The sequence below is a fragment of the Haliotis rufescens genome, unplaced genomic scaffold (genome assembly GCF_023055435.1).
Source record: "Haliotis rufescens isolate VD_foot unplaced genomic scaffold, xgHalRufe1.0.p SCAF_1, whole genome shotgun sequence".
Lineage (NCBI taxonomy): Eukaryota > Metazoa > Mollusca > Gastropoda > Lepetellida > Haliotidae > Haliotis > Haliotis rufescens.
This window is the reverse complement of record NW_025963779.1, coordinates 11,396,878-11,411,409: the sequence shown is the minus strand read 5'-3', so window position 1 is coordinate 11,411,409 and position 14,532 is coordinate 11,396,878. Positions and strand designations below refer to the sequence as shown.

Below are 14,532 nucleotides of genomic sequence, written 5' to 3'. Positions count from 1 at the left end.
GCCAATATCACAGATTATACTTTGGAAACTAAACAAACGGCGGCACTTGGAATTATTGATTATAAAGACATTTGTAATACCCGAAAACTGTAATCAATGCTTCATCGCCCGGCAACCTGACGCCAATGTATTTTGATCGTGGGTTCATGAGAGCAAGCGACCAGACACCGATGACAAGTCACCGTACACGATACCTGCGTAGTGTTGTAAGGTTCCCATAATGGCTGCAACTCATTACATCTACAAAATAGACTTTAGACCATTATCAGATTGACATTAAAAAATGTACGCCATAATAAACAAACAACCATTCAGGGACCATAAGCAACTGTCTACATTTTCTGTTGACATTTTATTCTCTTATCGCGTAAAACTGTCCGACGTCACCAAGACCTAGTCGATAATATAGTAATTATCAAATCGTTTAGCGTGCAATGGGGAGCGATGTTTGTCCATGTTATGGGGCATGAGGTATCGAACTCTAAACGAATAGACCTAATGGCCTCAACGACATGTTTCATAATGTGATCTCAAGGTTATAGGGTGTTCAATAAAGCAACAATGTATATGGTTTAGTGACAAAACATGGTCGCAAACCAATTAGTACCATTAGCTCGTCATATATATACACCGTGTGTCAAAGGATGTTAGTGACATCCTCAACTAGGGCTGGTCTTTGAAGACCACTAGCCCATAACGATAAAATATGTTCACCTATTATCTTATTTGAATCAATGGTAATTAATGAACATTGCTAAACCTGCAGGTGCCGGGACGAATGGCCACCATTAGTGAAAGTGTACATGGTTGGTACCAGAGTTGGGATATTAACTAGGTTTATGTAGGAACTCCAACATAATTTATTGATGGTGAAGGGAGTTATTGCTATGAGGAACAAAACCTCGTCTGTTGTTGCAGTGTCAGGGACGGCGGTCACCTATCCATCTGTATGTATAATGGACGCCGACGTGTGTATGGAAGAACGCTGGTGTACAATTATCGCTGAAACATTACTGGGGCATGTAACCAGAGCCTGGTTGAACAGGAAGAGATTTTGGTTTATGAAATAGTCGATGTTTGATAATCAGTTATGTCTATCTGATTACAGTGGAAGTCGGAAACTAACTCCATATTTGTGATTTATGCGCATGGTGTGTGTGTAACCCAAGAGGTTCTCTATAAACAAGAGAGTTTAGTTTACATTATGAATGGCCATATATTATCATACGGATTGTGTTGTGACAGAACGTATTTCCCTATATAGCTCAATTTGAAAATGGTACAAAAAGTCAGGAACTTGTCCGTGTAGAAACACACACACACACCCGCACGCACGCACGCACGCACGCACGCACACACACACACAGCCCATGGACAAACCTTTTTATTTTCATTTTACCTTTAATATAATTAAAAACTTCACATTTTTAAAAGTAATCCCATATATGATATACAGCGGACAAATGTATCAGAGAAGGTAATTTTTAATCATTAATGTCCAAAGAAGGATTTTAGTTAACGGTGGTAACCATAATTTGTAACAAGCACCTACGGTATTCGGTAATAACATCAACAGTTTAAATCACTAGTCCCAAGCACGAGAATCTGATGGCACACAAGTTCAGTAACGTGTATGGCCACCATGTGCGTTGACAACTGCCACACAACGCCTCCGCATGGACCTTGTGATGCTTTTGAACACATGATTGGGAAGACGACGCCATTGTTGCTGCAAAATGGTGCCAAGATCTTGCAAATTCTATGGTTGGTTCTGTAGAGTACGCAGACTTCTGCCAAGAGCATCCTAGACGTGTTCGATGGGATTGAGGTCGGGAGACCTTGACGGCCAGTCCATGACGTTGACTCCCGCATTCTGAAGGAAATTCTTTGTCACAATTTCTGTGTGGGGTCTGGCATTGTCGTGTTGGAAGATCAAACCGGGTCCATGTGCTGCCATAAAAGGCAGATGTTCTGGTGCCAGTACCTGGTCGCGGTAAGCAGCAGCGTTGATGTTGCCACGGATGACAAGAAGCCTGGAACGTGCATTGCCACAGAAAGCACCCCACACCATGACACTTCCGCCTCGAAATCAACACTGGGCGTAACGTTCATGACGGCGCCTCCACACCTTCGCCCTACCATCAGCAAATCAAAGATTAGATCGGGATTCATCACTGAAGACGACTTGATTCCAATTCCTCTGAGTCCATCGTAAGTGTCGCTGTGCCCACAATTGGCGTTGACGTCTGTGTAATTGAGTCAGAATCGGCCCCCAGTATGGCCGTCGTGCGGAAGGCGATCAGCGGTGGTACTCGTTTGCTGTAGACGCGTCTGTAAATCATAAACAGTCCGTCGACTACAACCCATCGTCCTTGCGACTTCAGCTACAGACGTTCCCGTCTGCAACATGCCGATGGCACGTTCACGTTGCACATTTGAAAGGCGTGGCATGACAAATAGCCGTAAAGACTTTTGTTTTCTTGTGTTTTTCTTTTTTTGTTAATGACTGCTAACAAGTATGGCTGAAAAAACCTGCGGTATTATGGCCACGTGACCAGTTGCACGTGAAAAAACACTTTTGCCACTATAGTGCTGTGCACATGATTTTGATCGATTCTCCTGTACAAAAACGGGTGTTATCTGAAGACAATACGTGGCCATTACTGTTTAAATACACAATAAGGGCCCACAATGATAACTGGTCAAAATGTTAAAATTTTAGGATTGTGAAGTTTTTATTTTGGTTCAGTATATGTTGGTCATCATGACAAGAGACATTAATTGTCCAGACACTTCTGTTACCATACCTGTAATACTGGAGCCGTTTCGTGAACAAGTGTGCTCTTTGCGAAAAAACGCATGACATTCGCCACAGTTGTAGGCAATGCCTTTCCAAATATTTTCAGATATGGGGCAAACACCGAAACATCCAATATGGCCGCAATGGTGCAATGAAATTACGTATATTTCGTTAGAGCATGACCCACAACCTAACAATATATAGAGAAAAATGAACATTTTGGAATGTATTTACTCAACACTACATCTTTAAAGTAAGTAACTATATTTTAGTAGACTATTTGTTTTGATTTAGACAAGCTTATGTGTGAAAAAAATGTTCACACATGGGAGGCATTTCTGAGAACTGGCGAGAACAAACAGAACGGGTCATGGTCTTGGCTGAACAAGTTATATCATTAGAATGTGGAGATAAAAAGAAATTAAGCGCTCACGGCCAGCCGGTTCTATGTAACAAAGGGTCAGATGTTGTAAATCATCTGCATCAATGTTCAGATGAAGAAACTGACATAAGACTCCTTTTGCACATATCTACTACTGCCTGACAGGGTCATGGTAGGGTTTTAATTCGAACAGTTGATACTGATGTCATTGACCTGGTCACTGCATTGTTTGACAGAGTAGATGTGTCTCACAACTGGATAGCTTTCGGAACTGGCAAACAATTAAGATATTTGGCTGTTCATGTCCTTGTCGGATTCCATGAACCAGATAGCTTTTCTTGCAATAACTGACTGTGACCAGGCGTCTGCTCCAGGGAAAAGCAAAAAGACAGCTGTGAAAACATAGAATGTGTGTGATGAGTGAGTGAGTGAGTGAGTATGGTTTTACGCCGCTTTTAGCAATATGCAAGCAATATCACGGCGGGGGATACCATAAATGGGCTTCACGCAATGTACCCATGTCGGGAATCGAAACCGGGTCTTCGGCGTGACGAGGGAACGCTTTAACCACTAGGCTACCCGACCGCCCCCATGTGTGTGATGAAGCCACACAGGCTCTCAATCTCATTGATAATGTACAAACAAAACAGGGTGTGACGAACATGAGGCCAGTCATTCAGCGTTTTGTGGTCTCAATGAATAACTGGACCAGTATTTGTACGCGAGTTGATGAGGCACGCAAAGACGTATTCACTAAGAAAGGTAGATCAATTGATTCTTGTCCTCTCCATCAGTTGCATTGTACCAACACATAAAAAGAGCTGGTCACTGTTGGGGACGAAGTCTGGAGGTCGAAACAGACATTTCCACACCTACTGAGAGAGGATCCGTAATATCAGTAGCACATGGCTATAAGCCTTTGTGGACTACACTACCACAAGCTTCTAAGTCATGCCTAGAGTTTCTGAGATGTAGCTGTAAGTCTGAGAGGGGGTGTGGATGTGGTGCAGAGCAAGGTGTGACTGGCACATTTAATTGGTTCACCACTTTGCAAATGTCGTGGCAACTGTGATCACATTTAATTGTCCCTTGTCAACCAAAACCATTAGCCATTTACTGTATATTTCAACAGATACAAATTTTGTCTTTCAAATATTCTGTTGTTGTCATTATATTCACCATATTAGTATACAATATTGGTATAGTTAATATGCCTTCATGTCTTAAAGATAAAAAGTCTATTGTGATAAGATTATTTACTTTACAGATGGGTATCTGTTGGGTAAATATATTCCAAAATGTTCATTTTTCTTTATATATTTAGGTTGTGGGTTATGTTCACATGAAACATGGGGACACGGGTGTGCCGTGACGTCTCAGAGACTAGGGTTAGAGTAGCTTCCCTTTGACAGAGGGCAGTTACTCTAGCGAACAGACCGATGGATTGCCGCAAAAGGCAATTAAAAACAATTGTTGTTTTGCGTTTATGTTGCTTCGCAACTGTATAAGAAATAGATTTCAGTTGGAACTATATTGGCTACTGTCACTGTCCGACTGACACGTCACTTACCCTCTGACGTAATAAATATTAATGCGCGCATTGCAGGAAAACTCGCAATGTTTTGGTTATGTTTGTGAGAGAGGGAAAGCGATTTTTAAGCACAGAAATAAAGAGGTTATCACGCTTGTGTGTTTGGGGATGGTAAATATCCTGTATTAGGAATAAACACGCCAAGGCTCGCTAAATACAATGTTTATTCCTAATGCAGGATATTTACCATCCCCAAACACACTCACGTGATAACCTCTATGTATTCTGAAGAGGAATCATTAGTTTCAAACATGATTAAATGTCTTGTTACATTGAAGTTTGATATAGGCTATTGGACACTCTTGCCGTGGGAAGGTAACGTTTTTGTGCCCAGCAGTGTATGTGACCAGAAACATATTTTCTTTGGGGCAAAGACACCCCTTGTTGAATACATTCACAACATATGTTTGTCCTGCACTGCTGTGCAGTGTTAATAAATGGTCTGTAGGCCTAGTGAATTTATCCACGCTATTGTATATTCTACTCCTTACAGCATCCTGTTTGCCGACATCGTGGGGTTCACTGCCATCTCCTCCTCCTGCACTGCTGCGGAGCTCGTCAAGACTCTAAATGAATTATTCGCTAATTTCGACAAGCTCGCAAATGTAATTTGAAACTCTTTCTGCATTTTACAAAATGCATCTTTTACTAAAAGTTGCAAAAGCTGTACGAAAGAATACACAGAACATTCTACAATGATAACGTATGGCGTTGAACAAAGCGATATATCTAAAAATACAAATTCCTTTTGTCCAAATTATTATCAATGTATTCATAATCAAGTGTTCTACTTTCTATCTACTTTTAGAAGTTTCACCAGCACCGGATCAAGATTCTGGGGGACTGCTACTACTGTGTGTGCGGCGCCCCCGATCCCCGATCCGACCACGCCCTTCTCTGTATACACATGGGTCTCAAGGTCGTCGACGCCATAACGTATGTAAACCCGCCACCCTTCTCACGGCAGGGGACCGGAGACGTAGCTTCACATAGTATACCTTCGTAGTGAACAGCGGACACTTTGTCCACTGGGCCATCTAACCGCCTCCTTATACGTTTAATGTTGTTTTCTCTCGAGGGACTTGTGGTATCTTTTATCATTGCCAAGCACACTCCTGCTGACATTTAGAAGGTCGGTTGTTCCTGATTAGTATGGATGATGAGGTGGATATTGCAGCCATCTGTCGCCATTCTTGATTACATAGTTGAAGTCTGTGCATGACCACGAACCAAATACGATTCCTCATTGCTTGACAAGAATATCTGGCATTACTCTTTCTCGTATTTCCCTTTTTTTAAATGGAGGACCTGGCTCGGCCAATTGACAGTCTCAGCAACTTTGATTCATTGACATCCTTCAAACAGTTTCTTGATGTGCTATTTTCAGCAATTACAAAGGGACAATGTCTCCGATTCACACTGGTTGTAATCACAACGTACAGACCAAGGCAGTTTGGAATAATTTCATGGCATCACCTTAATAGATCCCATTATTTCATAATATCCCCTGAATAGATCCTAGTATTTCATTGTATCCCCTGAATAGATCCCAGTATTTCATGATATCCCCTGAATAGATCCCAGTATTTCAGGACATCACCTAAATAGATCCCAGTATTTCATAATAACCCCTGAATAGATCCCAGTATTTCATGATATCCCCTGAATAGATCCCATTGTTTGATGATATCCCATGAATAGACTCCAGTCTTTCATTGTATCCCCTGAATAGATCCCAGTATTTCATGATATCCCCTGAATAGATCCCAGTGTTTGATGATATCCCCTGAATAGATCCCAGTGTTTGAAGATATCCCCTGAATAGATCCCAGTGTTTGATGATATCCCCTGAATAGATCCCAGTATTTCACTGTATCCCCTGAATAGACGCCAGTATTTCATTATATCCCCTGAATAGATCCAATTATTCATGATATCCCTTGAATAGATGCCAGTGTTTCATTGTATCCCTTGAATAGATCCCAGTGTTTGATGATATCCCCTGAATAGATTCCATTATTTCATTGTATCCCCTGAATAGACCCCATTATTTCATTGTATCCACTGAATAGATCCCGATATTGCATGCTTGGAGGAAGGGATAAAATGTTGAAATGGTGTTGAGGCACTGTTACTGTGTTGTGTGTTGTGTGCTGTGTGTTGTGTGCTGTCTTATCCCGATCTGTGGACTGGCACAGAGTCGACTATTTTGCTGGCCGTCATGAACAAACGTACATTCATGACAGACGTGTTCGTGTAGGCACGGGCGACCCAGCCATCTTTGTCGCCGGAAGATGCTGTGCAGGATTGCATCCTTTAGGCGTGCCAAAGATCTATGATCATGGGCTCGAATTCCAGTTCGCCCTTTTAATGTTTCGAGGTTTGTCAGCACCATACACGAGTTCGCGGGTTTCGCGAAAATGGTAAGCGTTCCTCCCATATCAAACTGTGATATAACTGAAGTGTTGTGCCAAGCGGCCTCAAGGCAACTCACTCACTGTAACCAGGAACGAACCAGTGTGAATCATGACATGCTTTCGTTCCAGATACGTGCGAGAAAAGACCAAGAGAGACGTCAACATGCGCGTAGGAATACACACCGGCGCAGTGTTAGGAGGAGTGCTAGGGCAGAAGCAATGGCAGTACGACGTATTAGGAAAGGAGGTGATCCTAGCTAACAAGATGGAGAGTGGCGGAGTTCCTGGGTAGGTGGTCATATCCGTGCGCATTCGTGACCAACTCGTGTTATTCCGGGACAAGCCGAATAGCGACTCGTGCCCCTCTCGTGGCCATTTTTGCGACCGGGTTCCGTCTTAGCGCAAACGGGCATACCTAAAACAATTGTCAATTCGTTGCGTAATGGTTCACATATATTTCCCCATATATTATATGTATTTCAGATGCAATTTAAAGCACATCGGGACGTGCGGAATTATACAGTATGATTGAACACATTTAACTGTGTCTTGGGTATATTTTTAGATGCAAGACATGTGTAAAATCAAAAATGGATACCGAGGGATTCTTTGACGAAGTACTTGAAATCATACGCGCATTCTGTTTGGTTTGTCGTACTTGTCGCACATAACATTCCTCGATAGGGGGACGAGTCTTCTTGCAGGTTACGGAAAGGGGCGAGTTGTGACGAATGATCCGTGCGGCGCCAGGTAGACAGACAATAAAGACAGACTTACTTTTGTTACAGACTTGTTGTGAGTGGCCCGCACGGGTGCTACCTGAGGCGGGACATGCTGCCATGTTCGCGATCATATGGTGTCATCCCTGGTGTACTGTTATCCATTCGAGTAGTTTTCAGCGCCGTGTTCCCTTTTGCGCCTAGTGGCGTCCGTTTCGGTACTATAACATATATGCATACTTGGCCCTATAGAGTAGTCACTGAACACGTCCCATTTTAATTCTGGAAACCCAAAAGTCCAGAAACTCTACGGTCTTTGCCCAGTATCGGTCAAAGTTATTTACAAAATTAAACATGCGGTTTTCATGGAAACATACCAAGGAAGAAAAAATGAAAAAAAAATGTTTAAAAACTTAATATTTACACCATGTCGCCCATGGGCAGGCCCATGGGCGAGAATATATTCCTTTACTTAAAACTCATGTTTTTGTTTCGCAAATACATTAAATGTATTCATTCAAGTATCATGACACAAAATATAACTCATTTTAACTTAATTCAACTATTTTATAGCGATATTGAAATATTTCGCCCATGGGCGAGAAAAAGGTTAGGCCCATGTTCCTTCAATCAAAACTCATGTTTTTGTTTCGCAAATCATACATTAAATGTATTTATTCAAGTATCATGACACAAAATGTAACAAAATTAAACTCATCTTAACTTAATTCAATTCGATTTTATAGCGATATTGAAATATTTCGCCCATGGGCGAGAAAAAGGTTTGGCCCATGGGCGAGAATATTTTCCTTTACTCAAAACTTATGTTTTTGTTTCGCAAAAACATGCGGGTGTTCTTTCCATTTTCATGGCACATAATGTAACTCAATTTTACTTAATTCAGCTATTTTATAGCCTTATTGAAATATGTAGCCCATGGGCGAGAAAAGGTTTGGCCCATGGGCGAGAATATTTCCCTTTGCTCAAAACTCATGTTTTAGTGTCGCATATACATAAAGGTGTTCTTAGAAGTTTCATGTCATATAAGTTAACAAATTTTAACTTAATTCAACTATTTTACGGCGTTATTGAAATATTTCGCTCTGGACGAAAAAGATTGGCCCATGGGCGAGAATATTTACCTTTGCTCAACAGTTTTAGTTTCGCAAATACATAAAGGTGTGTCTACAAGCATGACACATGATTCAACTATTTTACGGCGTTATTAAAATATTTCGCCCATGTTTTCGTCAGTCCCTTTAAAGCATCAACTAATCGTGTGCAAAGTATATTGTATCGTGTTAAATATACTTTATATTATATCATTACATTACTATTTAAAAAGGGCATTTGATTGGATGTTTCCTTTACAGAAGTTCTACAAATTTCACCTGTTTTACATTTTGTAGCGATCTTTAATGAACCCGGCCTTACCTCTCAAAACGTTTTGACAGTTTATCATACGAATTCATGTGCGTGTACTTCAATTCATTGGAGTTATTTTCCACAACATTCAAGTTTAGTTAGTTTCTATTTCATTTATCATTTTATGCCCCGTTGATACATCACACTGGGCAATTACGTGACACTAGGTATGAAATATACAGGTACGCGTGCGCGTATTTTAATGAAAAAAACTATTCGTCTTTTATTGCATAACGTTTGGCTGAATATCTTACATTCTAACGAAATCTCGAAATAAGCATTTAATAACATGCGGTGTCAAACTGACCAGTGGAGAATTATGTTTCAATGCGATTGAGGAAAACGTGAGTGAATATTGTGACACTAAAGCACCTTTTAACTGCATTGCCACTTGGGGTATGAAACTGGTAACAGTTCAGAAAAAAACAACAGCCTTCTTATGATAATTCTCATATTCTCATTAGGACGTTGTATCTAATTACAGTGTCGGCGTTATTTACAAGTGATTCTACAATACCTGCTGTCGGTCAATTACGATCTACCACACCACGCGTGAATAAACAGTTATGCAGGTGTTGCTGTGGGCAAACACCTAGCCTGAAAATGTTTTGTTTTTTGTGGAAACATGTTTTACAAATGTTCGTTGATATGTGGATATATTAAGCACAAAGACAAACAAATGTTTATGAAAGATGAATTAGTGCCTTGATATATTCATCAAGATGTGTATCATCGTTTAATGGGGTCATTCAATAAACGTATGTTTGGAGGAGATATTAAAGGAGCCGCCCAATATACACAGTGTCGTCCGGTGAACTACCACCCCACCCTGTCCATAAGAGTTATGTAATCGGTACACAAATATATTTGATGCGATGTCAGTGTTGAAGGAGTTTGAATTACGTCGCAGATACTACTTGCTATGGTTCACTCCCAATTGACACACGACCTAATCATCAGTCAGACCAGTCAAGTGTGACCAGTGTACCTGCCTGGTTTAACCTCCTAATTACCGAGCTGCCCAATACTACAGCGGCTCCAACTCGTTGAGTGATACAGATTAACCAGGTTATGATTGTGTTTGTAAGTTGCGTTTAATCTGTGTCGGGTTGCAGTTGTTTTATTAGGCAAGACCAGGGGTAGTTTTTTCAATTAAACCTTTTAGCCTTTGAGTTTGTTTTGCATTCATTTCATTAAATACATTGTTAGGTAGAATGATAACACGTTATATGGATTAAACATCTCCTTAACATGAGTATAATCTCACATGTACCCTAAGTTCCGTACTATATTACTTTGCGGAGACACTGAGTATAATTTTTGAGTTGGCATTGTATGCTGTCTGAATGACTTTACACAAATCCCTGCGTCAATGGACCCGTGAAGATCTTCAACAACCCATTCTTGGCGTAAAAGGGCGACAGCGCTTGTCGTAAGAGGCGACTACCGGGATCGGGTGGTCAGGCTCGCTGACTTGGTTGACGCATGTCATCGTATCCCAATTTCGTGGATCGATGCACATGATGTCAATCACTGGATTGTCTGGTCCAGACTCGATTATTTACAGACCGCCGTCATACAGCTGAAATATTGCTAAGTGCGGCGTTATACAACTAACAAACAAACAAAACAATCACAACAATCACTATGACGAGGTATGCATATCTTGCAATCAACCTGAATCCAGTTACTGGAATGTCAAACCCGGGCTTGGTTAAAACAAGAATTGCAGTTAGATCCGCTATATGCTGTAGATCTCCTGTAGTCAAAAGATGCAATAGCGAGGCAGAACAATGTCAATTTATGAGGGACAGACGGCTACTCGAACATATATAAACATAGCAGCCAAAGATAAAAATGAAATCATATCATGTACGAAAATAGAAATCATATCAACACAAAAAGAGAAAGTGTATGAGTACTAAAACTGGCAATAGATATGCGTACCCTACGTACACACATGAGTCCCATTCGACTGTCTACAACACACGAATAACTGTCAAACAAGTTTGGGTACCCCTTCTGTTCAGGCAACATATTTAGTTTAATAATTTTGTATTAAAATCCTTTTCAATTTGTTTGTACCATTTTCCCTATTCCATGCATGTTTATGCTGCTACATCTTATTGCTCATGTTTCCATGTATTGTAAAACACTTCAGTGTTTCTCCTTCTTAATCTAACGTTATAACATTTCAGGTCATTACCATCATCTAATACACAAGAGACATATTTTATTCGGTTTTATGGTCTATGCGGTCTTACAATTGATTTAATTGTTAATTAGTCTTTAAATCTTATGTCTAGTACATATTTTCACAAACAGGGCTGTTAGATGATATAAAGAAGGTAACATCCAGTTGAGGACTGAATACGACGTACTTTAGTCTGTTAACGACGTTTCTACAATTAATATTTTGAATAAGCCGTTAATACGCCAGTTGTGACAGGGATGATGGTATGGTAGCTGTAGCAGACAGATTGGCAGCCGTTGTTACGTGAGTCACTAGGTTATTAGTACGGCATTGGCCTTGTTGATTGTTACTCTACTTTGAGGATTTCTGTGGCCAGTGGCGGACGTAATTCAAACTCCTTCCACACTGACATCGCACCAAATATATTTGTGTACCGATACATAACTCTTACTGACAGGGTAGGGTGTCAGTTCACGCGACATGGACGACACTGTGTAAATTGAGCGGCTCCTTTAATATCGCCTCACAACATACTTTTAATGAATGACCCATTAAACGATGATACACATCAGGATCGCGGAGAAAATACAAGATTCATTCTCGTTGAATATATATATCAAGGCACCAATTCATCTTTCATAAACTTTTTGTGCCTTTGTGCTTAATATATCCACATATCAACGAAAATATGTAATACATGTATCCACAAAAAATATACATGTACAGGGCATTGCCTAAACGTCGGGCCGGGCCAAGACGGGCCAAAGTGTTATTGGCTAATTACTTCATTATCGGCGATCATACCTTCATATAATTGGTTCAATATAAACACATGACATGAATGAACAATCACCAAACAAAAAAGTGCACCATAATTAAGTAATTCGGAGTAAATCGCTTGAAAACCAGAAAGTGGAGCTATGTGTAAGCGTCGCTTATCTAGCTAACCTGTAAAAGAGCAATCGTTAACCGAAATAAGATTTCAACGTATCGAATTCTTCTAGCTATCGTGATACAAATTTCCATCTGTCGGCATAGCGTTTATATTTATAGGAACGTACTATATCTCAATAAATACCACTTTATAAAGTCACTGTTCGTCGTATTTAAAGCAGACACGTTGGTTAAAGTAGACCTCTTCTCCCTATACTCTCAACAGTCACACAAGTGTTCGGTCCGACTTGGCCGGGGCTGTCAAAATCAACTTAAACCTCACAGATGTATCATCAAATGGATTCACATCTCAACATAGCCTCTATCAGAAGTGTTTGGCTTGTGTTGGGTCCGACTTGGTCCGGGCGGTCAAAATCAACTTTAAACACACAGATGTATCTTCAGATGCGTTACATCTATAGAATAGTGTTATATTTACCTATACACCACTTTATAATGTCACGGTACATCGTATTGAAAGAAAACAAGGGGCTCAAAATGAAGCATTTTTATTGTATTTTGTTAAGAAAATCCAGTCCGACTTGGCCCGGGCTGTCAAAATCAACTTAAACCTCACAGATGTATCATCAAATGGATTCACTTCTATAGATGAGTATTATATCTACCTAAATACCACATTATAGTGTCTCAGATCGCGGTATTTAAAGAAAACAAGGGGCTCAAAGTGAAGCCCTTTTCCCTCTACATTCTCAACATAGTCTCTATCAGAAGTGTTTGGCTTGTGTTGGGTCCGACTTGGCCCGGGCGGTCAAAATCAACTTTAAACACACAGATGTATCTTCAGATGCGTTACATCTATAGAATAGTGTTATATTTACCTATACACCACTTTATAATGTCACGGTACATCGTATTGAAAGAAAACAAGGGGCTCAAAGTGAAGCATTTTACTGTATTTTCTTAAGAAAATCTATGTCAGAAGTGTTCGTTCCGACTTGGCCCGGGCTGTCAAAATCAAATTAAACCGCACAGATGTATCTTCAGATGTGTTTACATCTATAGACTATTGTTATATCTACCTAAATACCACTTTATAGTGTGTCAGATCGCGGTATATAAAGAAAACAAGGGGCTCAAAGTGAAGCCCTTTTCCCTTTACATTCTCAAAATAGTCTCTATCAGAAGTGTTTGGCTTGTGTTGGGTCCGACTTGGCCCGGGCGGTCAAAATCAACTTTAAACACACAGATGTATCTTCAAATGTGTTTACATCTATAGATTAGTGTTATATCTACCTATATACCACTTTATAACGTCACAGTGTATGGCATTTAAAGAAAACTGGGCCGTTAAAGTCAAGCTCTTTTACTGTATTTTCTTAAGAAATATTATCAAATAAGAATATGTGATTGATCTCTTACAGACTTTAATGGTTTCACAAAAGGAACGACATTTCTCTTCTGACATGCTTGATTGTATTGCAGTCATTACATTTCCCCAAGACTCTGCACCAGTTTGATATAACGATTGTTACAACAGTGGAATTGCTATAAACGCATTGACGCGCGAAAGGGACGCGGTAACTAAAGAATTAAAACATTAACATAAATACAATTTTTTTGGATTATTTTAGATTTTGGGATATTGAGATCCCGCCTTGTGTTAAATGGCATAACGTGTTTAGTCAAAACACACACAGCCTCTGTTCCTTTTGGGACTTAAATCTAAATCCTGAGAACCTGTTGTGTTTACCTTGACACACTTTTTCTCTGGAATGAGTAAGATACACATTTGAAATGGAACTCGAGTCTGCAAGATCACATCAGCAATAGGTATGGGTTTCATATGATTTATTTTGTAAAAATGCACTGAAGTGTAGAGTAAGTCTCAGTGGTTTGAATTCCAATATCTTCCAGATGAATAAATTATATCGCCAACTTGAACAAGGGGATATTATGTTGTGACAACGATAGTCTGCCGTCTGTTTATGTTTGTCACTGTGAATAGCCATGAACACAACGACGGAAATTATCATGAATAATTTGTTGCACGTTATTCTACTGCTTTACTGTCCAGATCATATTACACTGCATCATGAATAACACACCCCAA

The 14,532-nt window shown here is 40.1% G+C and overlaps 1 protein-coding gene across 1 annotated transcript in view; it reads left to right on the top strand.

Moving 5' to 3' along the window:
• The window catches only part of LOC124147700 (adenylate cyclase type 3-like), a 69,802-nt gene that overhangs the window by 31,598 nt on the left and 23,672 nt on the right, over positions 1-14,532 (top strand). The window contains exons 5-7 of the mRNA XM_046518443.2: positions 5,267-5,378; positions 5,582-5,709; positions 7,320-7,478. Coding sequence (XP_046374399.2) covers positions 5,267-5,378; positions 5,582-5,709; positions 7,320-7,478 — 399 coding nt within the window. The remainder of the gene's footprint in view (positions 1-5,266; positions 5,379-5,581; positions 5,710-7,319; positions 7,479-14,532) is intronic.